This window comes from Macrosteles quadrilineatus, unplaced genomic scaffold (assembly GCF_028750875.1).
Source record: "Macrosteles quadrilineatus isolate MER2022 unplaced genomic scaffold, UCM_ALF_1.0 Scaffold_15__1_contigs__length_3749704, whole genome shotgun sequence".
NCBI lineage: Eukaryota > Metazoa > Arthropoda > Insecta > Hemiptera > Cicadellidae > Macrosteles > Macrosteles quadrilineatus.
The window spans coordinates 553,016-577,828 of record NW_026542608.1 but is presented as its reverse complement, the minus strand read 5'-3'; the positions used below and the strand labels follow the sequence as shown (position 1 = coordinate 577,828).

General features: G+C 34.2%; 1 protein-coding gene across 3 annotated transcripts in view; it reads left to right on the top strand.

Annotated features, from left to right (window-relative positions):
• Nucleotides 1-24,813, top strand: part of LOC129005091 (rho GTPase-activating protein 19-like) — a 29,660-nt gene extending 4,847 nt beyond the window's left edge. Inside the window, exons 3-10 of one of the 3 annotated variants that reach the window (XM_054433883.1) lie at nucleotides 3,894-4,103; nucleotides 13,720-13,922; nucleotides 14,391-14,546; nucleotides 14,959-15,189; nucleotides 15,359-15,451; nucleotides 19,291-19,701; nucleotides 23,002-23,115; nucleotides 24,096-24,813. In XM_054433883.1, coding sequence (XP_054289858.1) covers nucleotides 3,894-4,103; nucleotides 13,720-13,922; nucleotides 14,391-14,546; nucleotides 14,959-15,189; nucleotides 15,359-15,451; nucleotides 19,291-19,701; nucleotides 23,002-23,115; nucleotides 24,096-24,482 — 1,805 coding nt within the window. In that variant the 3' untranslated portion in view covers nucleotides 24,483-24,813. The remainder of the gene's footprint in view (nucleotides 1-3,893; nucleotides 4,104-13,719; nucleotides 13,923-14,390; nucleotides 14,547-14,958; nucleotides 15,190-15,358; nucleotides 15,452-19,290; nucleotides 19,702-23,001; nucleotides 23,116-24,095) is intronic. The other 2 variants (XM_054433885.1, XM_054433886.1) reach the window with 2 other exon arrangements.

Sequence of the window (24,813 nt, the reverse complement as noted above, 5' to 3'; positions counted from 1 at the left end):
AAGTCTAGACTCCTCTATTCTAGGCAATTCGGCAGAGTTGATGTTTATATAACGATAATGTTATTAGTTTATTGTACCGTAACTAATATTTTGAGAGTATACAACCAGTTAAAAAATCACTATGGCACAAAATATTGTATGCCTGACTATCTCATGTTCAAGTCATTGAAAAATATTAATTGTCTTTTTCTTATAAAAGTTTTTGTATTTTAATGTCGTCGTCTCCCTAAAGTCACTAAATTCAGTTTGATCAACTGGCAGACACCCTGTATTTTTTCATGTCTTCTAAAAGTATTTTCCAAAAATTGTTTTTAGGAAACATACACACCAACAGAAGTTCTATTTCAAGTTTTACCTACAATTGTAAGTTAAGTTTTCTTCAATATGTACATAAATTTATACATATATCCAATAGCAAATAAAACTATAAAGTAGCCTAATAAATTCAATCTATTTGTTTCCCTGTTCAAACTACCTACTGTAAATGATTAGCAGCAGAGCCTATGTATTTGAATGTATTTGGCCTTGGTATTTGGTGTAATCAATCATAAAAATATAATGGAGCTGGGTCAATCCATTTCAAGTGGTCCAAAGGTAGTTGCTTCAAGATTTTTAATTTTTTTTATATTTTTATCCTTGAAAGTACATATCATTGGAAGTACAAAAATACAATTATTTTATTTTTATTTAATTTTTCTACTGTATGGCGGCCATTTTTTTGTTAGTCGAATGCCCATTTTCAGCGATTGCAGAGCTCTACGTTAAATTAAATATCTCTGGTTCTACTAATCCTAGAACATTAAAATAAAAACCAATCTCTTCAGAAAGATCTAAACATTAATATTGTAATATAGTTATGCACTTAAAACTAAATATATAGGTCTAAATACCTGTTTAAAGTTTAATGCAACGATGTTACGAAAACTGATTTTTAACAATTTATTTTTTCACAAAGGCAATTGACTATGTGTTTGTTATTTTTTTATCTGATAGTTATAGGTGTGTACTCCAAATTCTCAAAGTTTCAAGTTGTGGACATGCATAGGGTTTTAAATATAAATTTTCAAAATCTTAAAATTTTCAAAATTTTTAAAGTTTGACGCTTAATATCTCTGTTGGGCATGAAAATAAAAATTTCAAATTTGGCTCAGATATAGTACTAAGTAAGAGTATTATCCTGTAATAATTTTATTTTGTGGACTCAACTGGTTTTAAAGTTATGAAACATTGTAAAGTACTCAAATAAGCATTATACGTGTAATAGCGTAGGAAGCATAATATTATACACTATCAATGTATTTGTTTGGTAATGTTATATTTTAATAATAGATTTTAAGCATTTTGATGTTTTAAAACTTTGTTTTAGCGAATTTCCCATATAGGGAATAAGCTATTACCGTAGTACTCATGGTAAGACCTGGACGCGGGACCGTTTTTTTTTTTCGTTTTGAGGTCCCTAGAGGCCAAAAACACCATCCGTTCAAATTCATATATATATATATATATATATATTTATATATTTATATATATATATATATATATATATATTTATATATTTATATATATATATATATATATATATATGTGTGTCCGTCAGCACGATAACTCAAGCAAAAATGATCCGATTTTGATGAAATTTGGTACAAACGTGTAAACGTACGTTTATTTGAACGAGTTCGCGATCCAGCATGATCGGACCATGGGAACTGGGGTTTACGGGGGGTTTTATGGGGTAAAAATAGGTTTTTCCCATTTTTGACCCAAAAAACATAAAATTTTGCAATTTCTTTCCAAACCATTTTGTAGAGCTTAAAAAAACAAATAATTTGGTATATTGAAGCGTTATTATGCGCCTAATAGTTACGGAGAAAATTCCAAAAAATTTTAAATTTAAAATTCCCATGTTATTCTTATGGAGAAATAGTAAACTGTTGTAGTTTGCTTGTTTGTGAACATATTTTGATCAAATTTGGAAAATGTTTTTATTTCTTACTAACTATTCACATTTTACAAAAAAAAAAAAAAAAAAAACTGTTTTATCCTCGCTGATTCAGCAAACCTAAGTACTTGTTAAACTAATTTTATTTAAATCAAGAATAAATGTTATATTTTTAAGTAGACATTTCAGTGTAAATCCAATCAGTCAAATGGAAATTCGCTTAGTATGCAGGTTTGCTGCGGCGGGGGTATTACTTACTTTGTTTGTACTTTGTTGTCTGCCACAGTACAAATCTGTGAAAGGATTGTGTTCAGAGAATTGGTAGACGTCCTTCAATATTGAATCAATATTGAAGTTCTAATTCATTTTTTGCTACTTCTTCTTTGTCTACATAAAGGAATTGAATACCTTAAAGATGTTTTTTTTTAACAAAAGTTAAACATATCCTTAACATTCAAAATTTGGTTGTCAATGGTATATTGTAGACCCTATTAGTGTTTTCGCTCTTTGTAGTGCCTCCTACACCATCGGAAAATATTGACTCCACTTTAAATTTATAGAAATGGTTTTTAAATTAATATTGTTTTGGTTTTAAACTCTATGTGATTTATTTTCTTTTAATTCATTTATGTTCATAAATTTAAATTAATAATACACAAGTCAGCCATGTTATCTTATGGGACGTCTGGCGCTAATCAACACTACTTGTGACGTTGCAAATTCTACCAGGCCACGGCCTGGATTTATAGGTGGCCGTGGCTATACAGTATCATAAAACAATTTTTTTACTGAAATATTCAGTCACAGGTACTAAAATGCCAGCTGCGAGGCATTTTTTGATACACTACTGCGCACGGAAAAAATGCCTGCAATGGTGTAGGAGGCATTACAAAGAGCGAAGTCACTAATAGTCTACAATGTACCATTGACAACCATATTTTGAATGCTAAGGATATGTTTAACTTTTGTTAAAAAACCTTAAAGGTATTCAATACTTTTACGTAGACAGTGAAGAAGTAGCAAAAATTTAATTAGAACTTCGATTTTGATTCAAAGGACGTCTACCAATTCCCTGAACACAATCCTTTCACAGATTTGTACCTGTGGCAGACAACAAAGTAGAGTGTTTTAAAACATCAAAATGCTTAAAATCTATTGTTAAAATATAACATTATTAATAAAATACATTGATAGTGTATTATAATATCATATTATGCTTCCTACGCTATTACACGTATAATGCTTATTTGAGTACTTTTCAATGTTTCATAACTTTAAAACCAGTTGAGTCCACAAAATAAAATTATTACAGGATAATACTCTTACTTAGTACTATATCTGAGCCAAATTTGAAATTTTTATTTTCATGCCCAACAGAGATATTAAGCGTCAAACTTTTAAAATTTTGAAAATTTTAAGATTTTGAAATTTTGTATTTAATACCCTATGCAAGTCCACAACTTGAAACTTTGAGAATTTGGAGTACACACCTATAACTATCAGATAAAAAAATAACAAACACATAGTCAATTGCCTTTATGTAAAAATAAATTGTTAAAAATCTGTTTTCGTAACATCGTTGCGTTAAACTTTAAACAGGTATTTAGACCTATATATTTAGTTTTAAGTGCATAACTATATTACCATATTAAAGTTTAGATCTTTCTGAAGAGATTGGTTTTTATTTTAATATTCTAGGATTAGTAGAACCAGAGATATTTAATTTAACGTAGAGCTCTGAAATCGCTGAAAATGGGCATTCGACTAACAAAAAAATGGCCGCCATACAGTAGAAAAATTAAATAAAAATAAAATAATTGTATTTTTATACTTCTAATGATATGTACTTTTAAGGATAAAAATATAAAAAAAATTAAAAATCTTGAAGCAACCAATTAATTTATTTCTGGACCACTTGATATGGATTGACCCAGCTTCTTTCTATGATTTCTAGATGTGGTTCAAGAAGGAATATTCAGAAGAACAGGAAAATTAACTCGTCAACAAGAATTGAAATCACTACTCAACAGTGGTGCATTGGTTGATTTTGGTGAAAGTTTATATTCAGTTCATGACTGTGCTTCGGTTCTCAAAACAATACTAGCTGAACTGCAGGAACCTTTACTGACAGAAACTTACTTTCCAGCCTATTGTCAAATAGCAGGTAAGTTGATACTACTACACCATTCCATACGTTAGGTATCAAATATTATATCATAATAATAGGATTAGAGATAAGGACGCTTTCAAGATTCAAAATGTTTATTGTCGCCTACTCGTTAGGCATTCAATGATGCATATGACGTTATGTTATATATTCCAAATAATCTATCTTTTATTTAATATTGATCATATGACTGGGATAATTTTATATTGTAAATAATTCAACACATTTATTATTAAGAAATAAACATGTATCAAGAGTTGTGTTCATATTTTTTGTATTATTTTTATATCTAATAATTTGGCGACGAGGAAGAAAATGACTGAAATACAAGACCTTATATCTACTTTGAACAGTTTTATGACATTAATGACACAACATACAAGTCAACAGACAGAACAGCCTAGATCAAAACATAGTACCAAGGAACTACTACAGAGCAATGCCTTGATGTTTGATGCTTATGATGAAAGTAAGGAAACATTTGAAAGCTACACTCCACGTTTAGAAATATTTTTTAAAATAAAAGGATTGACAGACAATGATTCAGAGACTGAACAATTGAAAGGTTTATTTTTAATCAATTGCTTAGGTGCTAAGCACTACAATCTGATCTGTAATCTAACATCTTCAGACAAACCAGACTCAAAAACATATCAAGAATTACTGATATTACTAAATGAGCACCCAAGCCCAAAGAAGAACATACTTACAGAACAGCACAAATTCTTATCCCGTTTACAAGATGGAAATGAATCAATCACAAATTATGTCACAGTCCTCAAACAACTGGCTTGTTCGGCAGATTTCAAATCTGGGTGTAAAGAAGGAAAATGTACAAAATCAGTTATAAACCTCATGCTCAGGGCTCAATTCATCAGAGGCTTATATGACTCGGACATCAGAGAAAAAATCTTACAACTGGGGGAAATATTTGACAAAGCCTTAGAAATCGCCTTGGCTATAGAGGCATCAAAACTTGACAACCAGATTTTATATACTAGTAATAACAATAACCAGAATGACATTCACAAAATAAGTAAAACAACAAAGAACAATATCGGCCCTGAGATTAAAAGTTTCTCAACCAAAAACCATTTCTCTAATGACTCAAGCAAAAAGAAAGACAGGAAAAACAAAAGGCTACAAAGACTGGGACTTTTATATGTCTGTTTGCACTGTGGAAGGAATAACCACGAAACACAAAATTGCCGATTAATAGATGAACTAAATTGCAGGTATTGTCATAAAGATGGACACATAGAAAAGGTTTGCATAGCGAAACGAATACAAGAATTACAGTCTTCAGAGAAAAATGTAAAAAGAGTTGATGAAATTGATTCTGAATATGAATACGACGTTCAACGGATCATAAATGTATTGAAGAATGACGAAGGAGATGACAGAATGATGATTAACGTATCTCTAAATGGTAAACAGCAACGTTTTGAGTGTGATTCTGGAAGTCGTGTTAGCATAATAAATAATGATGACTTCAAGAAACTAGACTTACATGTTCCAGTTTGCAAAACAAGTGCTCTTTTTCGATCTTATACTGGACAAATTTTCAAACCAATCGGGGTCTGTACCCTAAGCATATCTTACGAAGGAAGATCTTGCAGAGAGGATCTATACATTGTAAATCTACCTAAAAACGCTATTCTTGGAAGGGATTGGATTCGAAAATTGAAAATTAACTTACACAATATTAATCTTGTTAATATGAAGAAACCAGAGGTTGATACCAACACTGTTGTCAAATCTATCAAGCAAAGATTCTCAAGCGTTTTTGAACAATGCATTGGTAAAACACCCAACTTTACATGCTCTTTAAAACTAAAGGATAATTCAAGACCTGTGTACTTAAAACCCAGACCAGTACCTCATGCTCTTCGAGAAGCTGTTGAGAATGAACTAGATAAACTTGAAAAAGAAGACGTAATAGAGAAAGTGGATCAATCTGAGTGGGGAACACCGATTGTTGTGATTCCAAAAGCAAATGGAGCGGTCCGTATTTGCGCGGATTACAAGGTAACTGTTAACCAACAACTACATGACAGTCGTTATCCAATACCAAGAATAGAGGATATCCTTAACAAAATGAGAAATGGAAACTATTTTTGCACTTTAGACATTTACAAGGCTTATTTACATCTTTCAGTGGACTCTGAAAGTTCTAAAATCCAGACAATTACCACACATAAGGGTACATATCTAGCAAAAAGACTGTTTTTCGGAATGAAGACTGCCCCAAATGAATTTCATAAATTTATTGACCAAGTCGTACAAAATCTTGAAGGGACAGTGGCTTATTTTGATGATGTTGTTGTACAAGGCTGCACTTTTGAAGAATGCAAATCCAGGCTCATAAAGGTCTTAGGAAAATTGGAACAACACAATCTACATGTGAATGTTGAAAAATGCAAGTTTTTTGAGAGAAAGGTGCAGTATCTGGGTCATATCATCAGCAAAGACGGTATCCAGAAATCACCAGAAAAGGTGAGGGCAATCCAGGATGCTCCCCGTCCAACAAATATCACAGGAGTGCGTCAATTCCTTGGACTAGTACAGTACTATTCAAAGTTCATCATAGATGCATTTACACTGCTAAATCCCTTACATCAGCTTCTAAGGAAAGACAAACGTTTTCACTGGTCCCAGGAATGTGAAAAAGCGTTTACTTGTGTTAAAGAAGAGATAGCAAGTGACACAGTCCTTACTCCATACAACCCAGACTTACCAGTGATACTTGCTACAGATGCTAGCCCTGTTGGCTTATCAGCTGTGCTGTCTCATAAAATGCCAAATAATGAAGAGAGGCCTATTGAATTTGCCAGCAGATCCCTCACTGCTGCAGAGTGCAACTATAGCCAATTGGACAGAGAAGCAACTGCTGTATATTGGGGGTGTAAAAAAATGTTCGATTATATATACGGAAGGAAGTTTACTCTTGCCATTGACAACAAACCACTGATGACCATATTTCATCCAGACAAGAAACTACCATTGTTGACTTCATCCAGGATGCTTAGATATGCTCATTTTCTTTCAGGATTTGATTATGAGATTGTACACAAAAAATCAAACGACCACTGTAATGCAGATTACCTCTCAAGACATCCCTTACCCATAAAAGAAGAGAATATAAATGTGGTTGACGAAGATTACACTGTTCGAAGAGAGACAATACACTGCATAACAACCGATACAATCATGGCTAAAGACATAGAAAAAGAAACATCACTTGACGAAGAACTCTCTCGCTTAAAGGAAAAGCTCCTAAACGGAGAAGTCGCTGACCCAGAAATATCACTTCAAGACGGAATTATTTTTAGAGGAAATCGTGTTATCATTCCAAAAAAAACTACAACCTAAAATCCTCCAAGAATTACACTCAACACACGTAGAAATAGTGCGGATGAAGAGTCTGGCAAGAAACTACTGTTACTGGAAAAACATTGATACAGATATTGAGAGTATGGTGGCAAGTTGTAAGGCATGTTGTGAGAATAAGAAAAATCCAGAGAAGGCTCCTACCCATGTTTGGGAAATACCAAAACGCAATTGGCAGCGAGTCCACATGAATTACGCAGGACCTTTTCTGAATCACAATTTCTTGATTGTTGTAGATGCCAGGTCAAAGTGGCCAGAAATATATCCGATAAAAAGTGCGCCAACAACTGCCAGTACTATTCATTACCTCAGAGAAATATTCAGTCACCATGGCCTACCAGAAATATTGGTCAGTGACAATGCCACAATTTTTAAATCTGCAGAGTTTCAAGCATTCTGTAAACGCCAAGGAATAAGACAACGATTCATTGCACCAGGAAACCCCTCTACAAATGGTCAAGCGGAAAGATTTTGCCAAACACTCAAGACAAAACTGAGGTGCATGCAGTTTGAACAGGGCACTTTACATGAAAAACTATGTGCACTATTATTTCGGTACCGAGCTACACCACTGAGTACTGGTGCATCCCCAGCACAATTAATATTTGGCAGGAACTTGAGAACCAAGCTAGGTCTCTTAAGGCCTGGCGAAGATGACAAAAATGAGGCTCAACAACCAATATTTAACAAACATTACAATATTGGGGAGAGAGTACAATCAAGAAATTACGCAGGATCCATTCTGTGGAAATTTGGAACTGTGGTGGAAAGACTGGGACGACTTCACTATCTCGTAGAAATTGATGATGGGTATGTAATAAAACGCCACTTCAATCAACTTCGAGCTTGTCAAGTGCCAAAAGATTCTACTCATTACAAAAGCCCTCTACCTAGCTCATTGACACAAACAAGGCAAGAAGGTTCAAACAACCGATGCGACCCAAAAGCCAAAGTACCACCAAAGCAAACTAATCGAACTTTAATATTCCAAAATACCAATCAAAATTGTTCAAGACAACCTATATTCATGGGAAATACAAGGTACGGTATGTTAAGGAAATCAATAAGCAATTCAGAAAAGTCACAAGATACAGAAAATGTCTCAAGTAACACCCCAAGCTGGGAAGGAACTGTAGACACTGAAACATCGGGTCCTACAGCAAGCACTATGCCTAATATTGAGGAAAAAAAGCCCTATACATAACAATGAAGCGTCAAGTACAATCCATCGTACAAGCAGCCGACAAGAGGCCGAAGAGCCAAGTACACAACAAGACGCTGAAGTGTCCAATGCAAACTCACAACCAGATGTTCCTGTCCCTAAAATTCGCCGCTCATTGAGAATAAGAAAACCAATTAAAAGGATGAACTTGTAAATGAACATTCTCTTAAATAAGTAGGGAGGAATTGTTATATATTCCAAATAATCTATCTTTTATTTAATATTGATCATATGACTGGAATAATTTCATATTGTAAATAATTCAATGTTTACATTTATTATTAAGAAATAAACATGTATCAAGAGTTGTGTTCATATATTTTGTATTATTTTTATATCTAATACGTTACCAGATATTAAATATAAACATTTCTAAAAACTAAATATTATAAGAGACAGAGTGCAAAATTATCCTAGTTGGAAGAATAAAAGGAAAGTTAACATTTGTACATTCATTGTATCATTACTCTAAACACTTTAAGTAATAACAATCTACTTATAAAAATAAACATTAAATAATAAAAACATGGATAAACTTTAAACAGAGAGAAAAATAAACAATTAAAAATAATCAACAATTACTACCACATTTTCATAATAGTTTAATTTTGAACCTTAGCATAAAATTAAATTAACAATAAAAATCTAAGCTATTGCTTAAGGCACATATCTAAAAGACACAATTGACATACGGTATTATGATTCTGTGGTTCACACTAAGGACAGTAACACCAGCGTATTTATTATGTATGTTGACTTTAAGACATGAGGAAGCTATAGTTACAGCAGTAATGAAAATATAGGCTAAATATTTACTGACTGTGTTGTTTTAAATTTGGTTCTCTTTAACACGTTCGCTACTGCAATAGTACGAAATTTTTCATTCAAATGGACTAGCGACGCACATATGCGACGGCCAGTTTCCACCCATAGACTGCCGTCGCATATATGCGTCGGCTAATCACATTAAAATAGACTGCTGTTGCATATTTGCGTCGGGGTTCTAATGTTATTAAAATGCTCATATCTTTGCAACGGTCTATTTGAAGGCCTCCCTGCAGTGGTCTACAGAGATGTCTGACGCATAACTGCGTCGCTTGGTCTGTGGATATGATATTTGGTGATGTCATATGATAGTTGAAAAAAACTGGTCTTTACTTTTCTGCATCCCTGTGCAGTATGCCCTATGCTGCATTATCCTATGTAGCTTTTATATTTGTTCAGTTATAAGGCCCCTATTAGCCGTGAGCAACATGTGGCGCAGCTAGTGGAGCCGCCGGTGTCGGACATGTAGAGGGGCATGGAGTCAAATGGTGCCTATTAGCCGTGGAGAGACCGGTGGCGCCGCCGAAAAAGCTGCCCGAGGTGTTGCCGGGAGTGATTTTGCCCGGCAACATGTGTCGCGACCGTTTTAGTGTTCAGGCAGTCGGGGGGCATTGCAGTATATGGAGCCTATTAGCCGTGGGCAACATGCGACGCCACTGACTGCGCTCGCATGCGTTATTAACGTGAAAACGGAGCCTGTCACACAGTCTACATCGTGGTTTGAGTCGATTGAGACGTGCCTCGCCATATTACTGTTATATTCATTAGTGACATCGGTTCACTTTGTTTACCAGTGACCTTTTTAACAGTGTATTCTTTCCTTTTTGTGTCATTAGCGTTTTTAGTTGTCTTTAGTTTAGATAAACAATGTCTAGTGGTAATAGTGACGTGCAAATTGTTGATGCAGTCACTCAACAAACATGTTTGACACGAGAATGTTGTGGTGAATTTCGCTGTTTAAGTGAGCTACGAATGTGTTGCGCGACTAGTGTCCAGGTTCCAAACGCTGTGGGTCACCGGCGGCTCCACTAGCTGCGCCACATGTTGCTCACGGCTAATAGGTGCCTAACTGTTCTTGTATTTTTTACTTACTTTCACCTCAAAACAAAACACAAACAAAAATGAACTGTCGCATATACAGGGTGATTGATATAAGTGTGCCAGCCGTTTTATTCTAAAACTATAAGAGATATCAAAAAAAGTTAAATGGTAAGTGCCTTGATTTTTTTTATTTAAAAAATTTTTTTAGTCAAGTCGAGAAAATTATTTTAGCCGCCATTTTTCCAATATGGCCGCCAACTTTGATTTTTCTTACGGAACACCCTGTATTTTATGATGTATTCCGGTAGAAAATGTAATTTTAAGACGATTTTATTCTTGGGATTTTTTTTTCATAAACCTAACCGTTTCAAAGATAATAATGTTTAAAGTTGTAAAAATTAGGCATAAGAAAGAGTTTCGATAAAGGCCTAAGCAAGCATGCCAGCTGTTTTATTCAAAAACTATTCAAAATTTCACAACTTTAACCATTATTATCTTTGAAACGGTTAGGTTTATGAAAAAAATCACAAGAATAAAATCGTCTTAAAATTACATTTTCTACCGGAATACATCATGAAATACAGGGTGTTCCATAAGAAAAATCAAAGTTGGCGGCCATATTGGAAAAATGGCGGCTAAAAAAAATTTTCCTACTTGACTACAATTTTTAAAATAAAAAATCCAAGGCACTTACCATTTAACTTTTTTTTATATCTCTTATGGTTTTTGAATAAAACGGCTGGCACACTTATATCAATCACCCTGTATGCGCCGTTTGGTCTAATTCAAGAAAACTATGATAATTTTCACTATTGTCTTCGCTATAGACCGGGCGTCGCAAATATGCGACATTACAAAAGGTTATATAAAATACAAAAAAACAAGAACGATTGTAGCGTATTACAATGTAAATGATCACTGTTTTACAGGTTTTCGCCCGTGGTCTGAGTGTACTGTTAACCAAGTGGGCCGGTCTATGTTTAAGATTCAAATGTATACCTTGGTCTGTGACAATGACCGTGGCGTCGCATATATGCAACGCTCAGTAGCGGACGTGTTAAACAACCTTGTCTAATTGAACTGGAGTCAAGATAAAACAAGGTTGCCTATTGGCCTAGTCTTAAAGATGGTTGTTATACATTTTTAAATTATTGTTGCAAATTGTAAACTATTGTTATGTATTTGAATTATTGTTGTAAATCTTGAATTAGTTATTGTTGTACGTTTGTTTTTTATTGTTGTTATAATTTTAAATATTGTTGTAGGCCTATATAAAGTATTGTTTTCGTCAAAATTCTCGAGTTTGAGTTTTGAGTGAATACATCTGTTTTGGGTTCCCCTGGACCCAAAAAAATGGTTTTCGAAGTGATGTCTGTGTGTGTGTCTGGATGTGTACAGAGCTAGGGACTACACCTGTGGTCCGATTTCGATGAAATTTAGTGTGTAGGTTCTAATGCATGGTATCTCCAGGCGTTTTTAAAAATTTGTTTTAAATTTTGATTTTTAATGTTGATTTTCCCATAAAAACCCATAAAATAATGGAAATTAGATTTTCTCAAAAATGCCCCTAACAATTTTGATAAAGATTTAGTATGTTGTAGCCTTTTAAATTCTGAAAACAATGGTACGACTTTCATTTTTGTAAAAATTACGGTTAAAAAGTTATTGTTGGTAAATTATGTTATTTTCCCATAAAAACCCCATAAAATAACAAAAAATAGGAATTTAGAAAAAACCGGTTTTTATATAACTTGGTATGTCATGGTCCTTAAAATTTTGAAAGTTTTTTTAATTTTTTTTTTAAATTTAGATCTTTAATGGGGATTTTTCCATAAAACCCCATGAAATAACAGAAAAATCGGATTTTTTTAGAAAAGCTGGTTTTGATCAAAATTAATATGTTATGGTCCTTATAATTCTAAAAAGAATAGTACAACAACCCCATTGCTGTAACAATTACGGTTCAAAAGTTATTGCAACTTTTGTGATTTTTTAAACTAAACATTAATCTTTTAGCGAATTTCCCTATAGGGAAGTAGCTATTACCGTAGGTGGCACGGTAAGACCTAGACCCGGGACCGATTTACTTTTTCATTTTGATGTCCCCAGAGGCCAAAAACACTATTCGTTCAAATTTTTATATATGTATATATATATATATATATATAGACTTATATATATATATATATATATATATATACGTCCGTGAACGCGATAACTTGAGTAATTTTTGTCCGATTTTGATGAAATTTGGTTTAAAGGTGTAAAGCGGGATAAACTTGAATGAGTTCGCGAACCAGCACGATCGGACCATGGGAACGGGGCTTTACGGGGCGTTTTATGGGGTAAAAATTGGTTTTTCTCACTTTTGACCCTCAAAACACAAAATTTCCCAATTTCTCTCTAGACCTTTTTAAAGAGCTTAAAAAAACAAATAATTTAGTATATAAAAGTATTTTTGTTCGATTATTAGTAACGGAGAAAATTAAAAAAATTGTAAATTCAAAATTCCCATGTTATTCTTATGGAGAATATTGTCAAATGTTGTAGTTTGCTTGTTTATGAATATATTTTGATCAAACTTGGCAAATTTATTTATTTTGTACTAAGCTATCAATATTTTACTCAAAAACACACTTTATTAGTTTCCTTGTAGCAGCAAACCTAGGTACTCGTTAAACCTAATGTTATTAAAATATATTTAACTGAAAATCAATTCAGACAAATGGAAATTCGCTTAGTTGGCAGGTTTGCTGCGGCGGGGGTATTTAAATATCATACCACTTACCCATGATAAAGGTTGTTGACAAGCTTATGGGAGACAGTATGTGTCAGAATGCTGATAACATTTATTTTTTAAATTTTTTTATCTTTACCCCTTTCTGAGTGCACCAACAAATGGAAACCAACGATTGAAAGAAGCTCACCTAACTTTAGGACAAGATTTTATGGGTATAACTAAACTTTCTTCCTTCCCAAATGACAAACTACTTTGAGGATGTAAATCTTATGGTGCTGTCCTCTACTGATAGGTGCTGTGCAGAACAAACCATAAACATGAGACAGATTGTTCTATAAGTTTAACATTTTTCATTTTAATTGTAAACATGAATCGTCTTTATTTATGTTTTCTAGACCTCTGTACGCAAAAGCCAAATGATGACCGTTTACTACAAGCTTTGCAACTTCTTTTCTTATTGCTGCCCTCTGAAAACTGGAAAGTTTTAAGGGATATTATGGAACTTTTGCACTTGGTCGCGAGTCATGAGAATGAAAATAAGATGTCTGCTGACAATCTGGCAACGTTGTTCACACCACACCTGCTCTGTCCCAGGAAGGTTAATAAAAATTTGTTATTATACATCAAATAGCTTTTTATTTTAGAAAGATATTCTATTGTCTAAAATCATTTGTTATGATATGTTGAATGTAGTTACAGATCAGGATTATTAAAGGTGGCTTTAGGGCCTACTGGTTTTAGAAACCCAAGTTTTAAGTTCTTCATTCTGTGTGTGTAGGTATGCCTTTTTGAAGTAGGTGGTTGGTATTTCTATGTTAGTAAAAATTCAAATAGGCCTACATAATGATCTGAAAAATTATTTTCAAAAAATATAAATAATTATAGGCCTATATCTTTTTTAACTAAAATTAAATTTGTAACAGTGTTTGTTAGTTTTCATGCTCAACTGACCAAACACTAAAAAAGCGCTTTAATAATTGATTGAGTCAATTATGTTTAATTTAAGTAGTTGATTAGTTAATCATCCCAATACATAATTCATCATAAGCATTTTTTTGTCGTTTAGCTTCAGCCGGAAGCGTTCCATGCTACTTCACAAATGCTAAGCAAAGTAGTGGCATTTATGATATCAGCAGGACCTGAGCTCTTCAACATTCCTTCTTCTCTGGCTACAGATATTAAGATGTACTGGGAAAGAAGAAAACGGTCTCCTGAGAACTTTGTAAGTATAGTACTTAGTTTTGATGGTTTTGAACGTGAACGATTGAAATGTTGGCCATAGTTTCACCACTTTTTAACAAAAATTGAAAGTTTCTCAGAAATAATTTTCATTCAGACATCAATATTGCATTATTATGCTACCTGGGGACCATTTCATAATAAACTACAAACTAATATTATTAGTAAACCAGCTGATCGCCCAATGCAAATCTAATGGAAATTACAAGTTACAAGTTGTAACTTGTAACTTGTAGTTTATTATGAAATGGGCCCCAGGTAATATACAGAAAAAATTGTCTGTTATAAGTGCCAGATGTTAAAAATATTATTTTATGAAAGCTGTTGATTTGTGTTTTAATCACATAACAGATGAAAGCTTTTCAAATTAATTAAACTAAAATTTAACATTACAGCTGAACGAAAGCAGTGCTGCAACAACAGTGTTCAGCTTTGTGGACCGAGAGAGAACTGCGCAGGAGAATACAACCAATCCTACAGAGGCAGCTCTCGCACAGCTGTATGCTCACATTCAGTCTCTCCCAGAGAGCAGCAAGAAGCGGCGACTGGTCAAACAGTTCAATCGGGAAAATGGCAATGGCACACCCAACAACAACAGGGCACGTAGTATTGGAGATTCTATCAAGGTAAGACAGTTCTGCACAAAGCTGTGTAGGTTAACTCTAAACTACTATCATGTGACTTATTATCGACAGATGGAACAAACTCTTTATTATGAAACCAAATCACCTTCCTTTTTATGAATTCAGTCACCTGATCAGACAAACTGTGAGTTTGTATTATTCCTTGTTTCAGAAACACATTTTCAACAAAACCGTGAAGCCTGCAAGAGGCTTTTGTGAGCTTGGACAGTTGAAAAAGAGATCTTGTAGTGAAGAGATTCTGAATGTAAGTAATATTTTGAGTTATGGATTGACAGTTGTTATTAGACTACTTTGTTGCTGTCAAAGATGTAAACTTGAACACACTTGGTTTTGGGCACGTTTTTGGTGAGCTATGAGTCATGAACTTGAAGAATCACTCTGGAGAGATTGTCTCTTAACAAACTATTCTTAACTTATAAATTCAGTAAAAAACAAACGGTATCAGCAATCTGATACATACTTTCTTCCATTAGCTTGTCAACAACCCTTATTACAGGTAACAGTGGGAGTACTATGGCCTTAGTCACTAACAAGACTACAAGATCGTGCCACTCATCCCACACTCATCTCCATTCATACTTGGCTTAAAATACCTACATTTGTATGGTCGCCATTTCAAAGAAAAGTATAAAGTATAAAAGTATAAAAGTATAAGTATGATATTTTATAGGGGAAATCACAAAAGTTGCAATAATTTTGTTTACCGTAATTCTTAAAGCAATAAGGGTTGTACCTTTTTTCCATAGAAAAGAACTTGCAACCTAAAATACTTAATTTTGATCAAAATTGGCCGAGCAGTTTTTTATAATAAAATTTTCCTATTTTATCCTATCCTATACTACAATTTGAGCTATATCTGTTTGTCTGTTTGTCTGTCTGTCTGTAATATTTATCCTGAAATCGAGAGTGAAAGGATTTTGACTACATTTTGGAATTAGGGAGCCCTAAAAAAACGTAGTTGGGGACAGCCATTACCTCAGGAAGATTCGTATTCCGATTTTGCTACAAAACTCATTTTAAAATATAACATTGTGGCCTTCTTATGGGTTGTTCAAGTAACTAAGTTGGTTCAACAAAATAACAAGGACAAAGTAAACAAAGACAAAAGATTAATGATGTCATAGACAATCAACTATAACAATTAAATGTCATAATCGGCGGATATATCCGACCACCGTCTGCTATATCAGAAAGGGTTAAAACCAATTAACCACAACCGAGCAAGGCTCAGTCCCCGGTACTGAGAAAATAAAATAATTAGCAATAACTATTGAAATGTAATTTTTAAAGCAAAGGCCGTTTTGTTTAAAGGGCTATTACGCATTAAATTTTAGTAAAAATCGGTCAAGCTGTTTCTGTAAAAATCAATTTTTTCTACTATTTTCTTAGATAACCACCATAAAAATCAAAATTTCAAAAAATGAAGAAAAAACAATGGAGATATTATGATTTAGTACACACATACCAAATTCCATCAAAATCGGACCACAGGTGTAGTCTGAAGCTCTGTATACATCCACACAAACATATACAGACACACACAGACATCACTTCAAAAACCAAAACCACTTTTTTGGGTTCAGGGGGATCCAAAATTAATATATCCTCCCAAAACTCAAACCAAACAATTTTGGCAAAAATAATACTTTCTCAATATTACTATGTTTATGGGAAACAAGTAAAAATGGAATGGGCATTTATTCTGTATCAGTTATTTATCTGTACCTATATTTGCAGATTTAACAGCGTACACCAAGGTTAAATAAAGGGTGATCCAGTTAGAGGTTACAATTTTAAGTTGGTAGCACTGGTTCTGTATGCAAGATAAACAGCTGATGTTTTGTTATTGGGCATTGTTGTGTATTGACATTTGTTGTTATGGAGCGTTATTCGAATGAAGAACGTGTTTTTATTGTAAAACACGGCGATTAGAAAACTGATTGATAAATTTAATGTGACGGGTTCAGTGTTAGATGTTAAAAGACCAGTACGCCCTCGGAGTGGCCGATCAGTGGAAAATATCGCTGCAACAAGTGCCAGTGTTCGAGAAAATCCGTCAACCTCAATTCGTCATCGTTCCCAGCAATTAGGCCTTTCCTACGGTACAACTCAGCGCATTTTGATGAATTGAAACCGGGAGATCACCAACAGAGGCTTGAATTTGTTAAGTGGGTGTTGGAGAATAATCAACGTGATGACAATTTTGTGAACAAAATCATCTTTTCTGATGAAGCTCATTTTTATATCAATGGCTATGTAAACAAACAAAACTGCCGCATTTGGGGAACTGAAAATCTTCATGCTATTCACCGGAAAGAAATGCATCCAAAAAAGGTAACTGTTTGGTGTGGATTGTGGGTTGGCGGCGTGATTGGCCCTTACTTTTTTGAAAATGACCATGGCGATGCAGTTACAGTCAATGGAGAACGTTATCGGGAGATGATAAGCGATTATTTTTGGCAGCAGTTGGAAGAATTGGTTGTCAATAACGAGTTGAACGACTTGTGGTTTCAACAAGATGGGGCCACTTGTCATACAGCACGAGAAACAGTGCAGTTGTTGCACACAAAGTTTCCCGGCCGTCTAATCTCTCGTTTCGGTGATCAGCATTGGCCAGCAAGATCATGTGACCTCACACCAATGGACTATTTCCTTTGGGGATATTTGAAGCAGAAGGTTTTCGCAAACACGCCCAACTCGATTCTGGAGCTGAAGGTCGAGATTCGCAGAGTAATCCATCAAATTCGACAACAAATGATCGAGAAAGTGATGGAAAATTTCATCAAAAGGGCTGATGTCTACAGGGATTCACATGGCGGTCATTTGACGGTATATCATTTTTCATGTGTAATGTCAATCTTTAATAAATGTGTATAAATAAAAAAATACATTGTAAGTAAACTACAATACGTATTATTTATTTTTTAATTGTAACCTCTAACTGGATCACCCTTTATAATAGTCTATTGTGTATAAAAATAAACAAATATAGTTAGATGTGTCTGTCTTTAAGTCATAGGTCTATCTTGTATTAGTTTTTTCTTTTTAGGTTATTTCTTTACTATGTTGAGTGTCAGTTTTGATTTATATAAGAAGGAGAAACGGCTAACTTCGCTTAACTGTTTAACAGCTCCATTTGTCTCACCATGTAGAGTTCACTACCTGCAATGCCGCCATGATTTCACCTGTACCCGGCCTAAACCCCCTGACTCACCTTCACCATTATCACAAAATATGCAAATATGACCATGAAAAACAGTGGTGGATAAACGGTGAATTTCAGTTTCAATTTTTTATGGAGGCCCTTAATATTTTGTCTACATTTACTTTTAAGTGTGTCTAAAAATGAGAATTTAGTAATAATGAATTGTTTAACAGCTTATATTTACCCATATATTATGGATTTATTCTATGATTCAGTCAAGTGTCTTTCTCACAGTGCCCACTAAAAATGTTGTTGGACTTTTTTATCACCATACTGAGTATCCATTTAATATTTTCTCCTCTTACAATATGAAGAGTGCCGTCCTTGAGTAGAGCAGCCGCTCCAGACCTCGCGAGCTGAGGAAGATCTCACACTTATAGGCCTTACTCTCGCTAAAAAATAAGTAAAGATTTTGGTTGAAATGAATGAAAATAACATAATATAATGTAGCAACCAAAAGTGCAGATACAAAATTTTTTTCGATAGTGGTGCTGGGGTGACGCAACCTGAGGTGATCGAGTCAGCCTTGCTTAAGAATAAACTTCAGAGTGGTTTTCTTAGGCTATTTTACAAATCTTATCAGTTTTTGTTTTTAAACCAATAAGAAAATAACAACTCAAAATTGGGAGTTTTTCACTTGAACCCCGTTTTAAATGAAAGAGATGAAACTTTTTATTTGTCAAAGTGCTTAAAAAGACGACTTTGCAAGTATAATTTTGTAAAAATTTCCAGGGCCTATTAATATAATTTGATCTTGATAGTTACCCTAAGAAAAAACTAAGTTCTCTCTTCTCTTGAATGGGCTCATACTAGAAATTTAGTGTAGTTTTAACAGCTTATGCATGAGTTTACCTGACACCTTAAATATTTCTTTGTAGAGTCCAGAATCAAAAACACCAAAATGCTTCCAAAGGTTAAAATCTGGCAAGAGTTGTGACAATATTGAAGCCGAACAGTCATCCTCGCCTCTAAATGAAAGGATTGTAGAAGACATTGATGTACCGAAGCCTAAAGTTGAACTAGAAGACAAGCCAGATGTTTCCATCCTCAATTCTCCTGTTCCTATTCCTGAAAAGGAAAACAGTCCGTTTTTCACCCCTTGTAACCCTAGTTTGATGAAGCACCGAAAGTTGTCTGTGAGTAAAGCACCCCTCACCCCTCCAATGACTAACCGTTACTCTGCTCTACTAACTAGCACGCCTGCCTGTAACAATTGTCTTCTCTCTCCCTCCCCTAATGACATGAGTCCTATCACTCTCTCAACTCAGCGGATGTCAAAAGCCATGCAGGTAAATCTCACAGGATCTAGTAGAGCTGCTACCCACAACTTTTATAGAATCAGAAATTACCCTCTTGTTAATCTGGACTCTAGTAGGGTAAGGAGGAAACTTCTACATTTGTCTTTTAGTTGCGACGCTTCAGTAGCATTATGTTTAGAAGAGTTTGTATTAGCCTTTAGTCATTAGGCCTACTTATCAATTACAAACAGAAATTAAATGACCTAAATGAAATTGTAAATTTTTTGTTAGATTTTTGAGTTATTAGTGTACTGTATTGTTAGATTTTATTCAGTAGTTATAATTGAAACTTGAAAGTATTCCTAAAAGTAGCTGAACTCTATAAAACACATAAATTGTGTAATGACAAACTATTTTGATTTTGCAAAATTACATTGTATTACAAGTTTTAATAGCATGAAAATGTTTGGTTGTGTTTCATAGTTAAAGATACTATTAGTATATTTTGCGGTTCTGTTTATTTTGTCTAGGAGACAAATGCTTCAACAGCATATAAATTTGTAAAAAACTATTGATAACAACATTGTGCCTATCACTTATTGACAAAATCACATTTGTTGGTGACCAGAAGTTACAAGAAAATACCAACCAATCTTTACTACCTGTAATATAACGCAGGTACACATGGAACCAAAACCAACTTTTTAAAACAATATCCCTCATTTTAATCCTCTGAACCCAAACTATAATTTAAAATATTTAGTCACGATTTTACAACCATAATGGATTTCCCCTCCCCTTTCCATATTTCTATATTAACCACAGTTCTACCTATCCTCTACTTAATCTCTTATTGTATTGCATTTTAAATTCCATTCTTATTGTATTCATTTTAAATTGTTTATGCATGTGTTTATAAGCTTTGCATCCTATGGCATGAATTTTAAAGTTTTATGTACCTACTTAAACAGGGTGTCCACCGACTGGGAAAACCAGGAATTAGGCGTGATTTTTTTTCAACCGTGATTGCGCATGATGACGATGACGATTCCCTGATCACAGGAGATGACGAAGACGTTTCCGTGACCGCAGGAGACCATGATGATGTCCAAACGGCCGTGGGATATGTTAGTGATTTTGCCGAGATCGCGCATGCGGACGATAATGTTTCCGTTACTGCTGAAAACGATGATGATATCCAAAAATTATTGCTTGATGAAGATGACCGAGGGAAATTATTAGACTTAAGCTACAATCGAGGAAGATGATGATAAATTGTCTGTGATTGTGGGAGACAATGATAATGTTTCCATAACCGCTGAACAATATCAGGAGTTTGTCATGACCACGGAAGACAGTGGTGATGTTTCCGTTACTGAGGGAGATATTCGGGATTTTGGATTTATTGCGGAAAATTATGATGGTGTCCCTACAACAGTGGTAGATTCGAGTTTGGCTTGACCAAAAAATTTCAAAATGGTACACTTCTAGAAAGTTTTATATTTATATTCTTTGTAATATCTTAATTTACCTTTAACGTGGTATTTATTTAATGTGTTTAGAAGGGTTTAAAACTTAAATTGGCTATGTAAAATTTTTGTTATTTCTGCATTAATTAAATTATTTCTGTAGGCCACTTGAAAAAAAAAACACATAACTCAAAAAAATTACATAGTATATGAAAGTACATAAAGATAGGTGTTGGTGTAGTACATCCTTACAGAAAATTTGGTAAAATTAAAATTACAGTATCAGTATTAAGAATCAATTTTTCAGTTGTCTGCACAGAGATTTGATAAATTTTACTATCGACATATCACTATTTTTAAGAATTTGTTGATAAATTAGAGGTTTAAGAATTAATTTTTACTTTTCAGATTATTTAATCAGTAATATATACAAATTTCATACTTGTTTCAGTCAATATTACAGTAATCATAAATTTTGTTTCTTTAACTGAGAATGCTTTTTCCGATAAATAACATAGTTAACTATGTTAGCACTAAAACAGCATTGCGGGAGTTTGCGCAAAAACGTGTTGGAAAGTTAAATATGAAAAGTACGACCTGAACTTCCTGGAATTACTCATGCATTTTTTGTGGTTGGCCTGGTGGACGGACACCCTGTTAAACATTAGTTTGGATATAGATTTAAGTAGTTGGCAGACCACAGATGTATAGTCCCATTCCAATTTAAATTTAATAGAAATTAAATTTCCACTGAATTTTATTCAAAATTTTAAAATTTAAAATAAAATGTACAAGTTATAATTTATTGAGAAATGCATACTGGTATTTGGTTTATTACATTTTAGCCTCCTGATCACTATTTTAAGGTATTTACTCAGGGGAGGTATAGAAGAGGCTACGATGACAGCTGTGGGCTTCTTATTAGCTGAGGGAACGCCATTACCGTAACAAAACGATCTGTAGTCATCGGCCTCGGTGGTCTAATGGTTAGCGTGCCGGGCTGATATGCTGAAGGTCCCGGGTTCAAATCCCGCTCGTGACATTAACTTTTTGTCCAAGATTTTTTTATTATCAGCAAGTTTGGTTGGTTTGGTTCGGTTATGACAGTTTAATTTTATTATTAAGTCATTATAAAATTTTAGTAGAGCAATTTCTAGTTTTATTTAATACAGAATTATTTTTCTATTAATAAACTTTTGTTATATTATTTCATTATCAGCAAGTTTGGTTAGTTCGGTTAGGTTATGATAGTTTAATTTTATAATTAAAAAATAATAAAATTGAATTTGAGGCATTTATAATTTTATTTTATGAACAGAACTATTTTTGCGATTAGTAAACCTTCTTTGCCAAAGTACTCTCTACTACAGCGCTGTTCACGGAGGAATTTTGAACTAATGCCTCATTCGTACCTCCCCTAAGTCAGACCCCTATTTTAAAACTATAAATTTGTTTTTAAATTAATTTACTGATTTTAAAGCAAAATAGTAAAATGATTTTATAATTTACGTATAATTTATAAAACTGGTTATGATAACATGTTAAGGGAGCATACGAGTAATAGTTTATAATACTGTTTTCACAGTATAGATAACTTTTTTGGCTTGAACAAGTAGTCAAACCAAAACCTCAGTGGTCATAAGATAAACTACTGTAATAATCAGTACAAGTTTAAGCCTCACTGGATGCATCAACAAGAAAGAATACATTGTGATTGTGTTTAACATATGATCAATAATCTTAAAAAGTAAGGGTAATGGAAATTTTTAAACCAATCTGTAAAACATTTAAACTTGTTAACCTTAAGATAATAGGCCCAATGAAAGGGAATTGTCAGTAGTCACTGTACAATTATTGTACTAAGGATAATTTCATTTTGCAGGAGACAATGATGACTCCTCGTAGTCGCAAGCCTGTGGTTGCTGTCTCCGCCTCAAACATCTGTCACTTGGCCAACCTCACCTGGGGACTCAAGGATGACCCTTCCTGGGACCAGGTACACCATAGTACAAGAGTATCTTTGTAGACATCAAATCTAATACTCTACGTTTGTCTAATTTAATGGCTAGTGTCAAATGAATCCCATACTTTAAATTGGCTTTTGCAAGAAAAAAGTTAGCCTTATTTTAACAGCCAGGGTGTCCACATTCTGGAAAGTCAGGGATAGCCATGGACAAAAAACTTTTGGTCATTGAAAGTCATGGAAATAGGCAAGAAGTCATGGAAAATCCGAATGATGGATGGATTTCAGGGGACCATTCAATGCTCTAGACAGCCGTAACCCCGGGACGGCCCTGGGAATAGTACTTTTGAACTAGGAGATTGTGGGACTGCAATTAAGCCAACCGCCATTGATTTGGTTGATTCTTCTAGTGGTACATAACAACATTTTACAGCGTCTCGATTTTCTAGTAGAGTTGCCGTGCCAGTGCTACTTCTATTTGGAAGTTTTTAGTCTAAGACTTTAGTTTTGTAAAGAGAAAGAGCGGTTCCCTGATTCTGTTTATCATACTTGAAAACAATAAATAAGTGAGAGCGCATGATCATTTTGGGCCGGCATGAACTACGCCGGTTGCCTGATTCAGAATTTAAACGAACGTTCAACAAAACATTGACCATGGCAACATCCTTAAAAAAGAGTTTTTATGTGGAATCTGTATCAATAATTGTGAGTAATATTTTAGAACTGGTATCAAATCAAGAAATTCTGTTATCGGCCTCAGCCTATCCCCATGTACCTACAATGAGTACAATGGATTAATGGAGTTAATGGATTAAGGATGTAATTCAAGTGATGGCCTTGAGTTTTGAGACCGAGTGGAGCTATGCGTGGATCGACACTGCTGCTACACGTTATTATAGAGCTGGCGGCAAGTCTAATTCTGACAGCGGACCCGAGATTCGATTCTCAAAACTTGTTAATCGAATCTCAAATCCGAATCTTTTCTCACATCCCTAATCTATTGTATGTTGTAGGATGACAGTGATACGGGAGAGTCACTGGCTGGAGCCTTCAAGGAGTATCTGTCCAGTCGCAGTGTGTTGACAGCCAGTCCTGTGGACCTAAGCTTCTCTAGCAGAACTGGAGATTACGACCCTTCCTCTGAGGGGAGACTTGAAGACTTATCACATGATGAAATCCCTCACTCCCCGCTCAGCGAATCTCTGCTCTATGTTCTCGATGGAAACCTTCCTAATGAGTCATCGGATTCCTCCGGTTATATTGATGGACGACACAGGAAACGTGGAGCGGAGGTGAGCGGATTCATACCAAACAAACGCTTCGGTCCTGAAATGTCCGGAGAAAGCAGTGGACTAGGGACAGAGAACTCCAAAGAGACTCCACATGAAACTAGTTTATAGCAGTTACATATATAAAGTCTTGTATTTGTGGAAACTTATAGAATACACAGAGTAATCCCAAAGGTAATTTTAAGCAATTAACTACTGTCTCTGACTTTTGTAAATAGTTATGTGCCATAAAGTATTATGGGTTTTTTAATAATGTATATTATAGGAAATTTCAATTATTGAATAAAACATGTATAACAGATGTGTTATTATATCTTATAGTTTGAGGCATAGTATTACTAAACTATGTAAATATGTTACATAATATCTCAAGGAGTATTATAACTGTTGCTTTAAAATATTTTACAATTACATTACAGTTTGACAATAAATTTTAACTGTG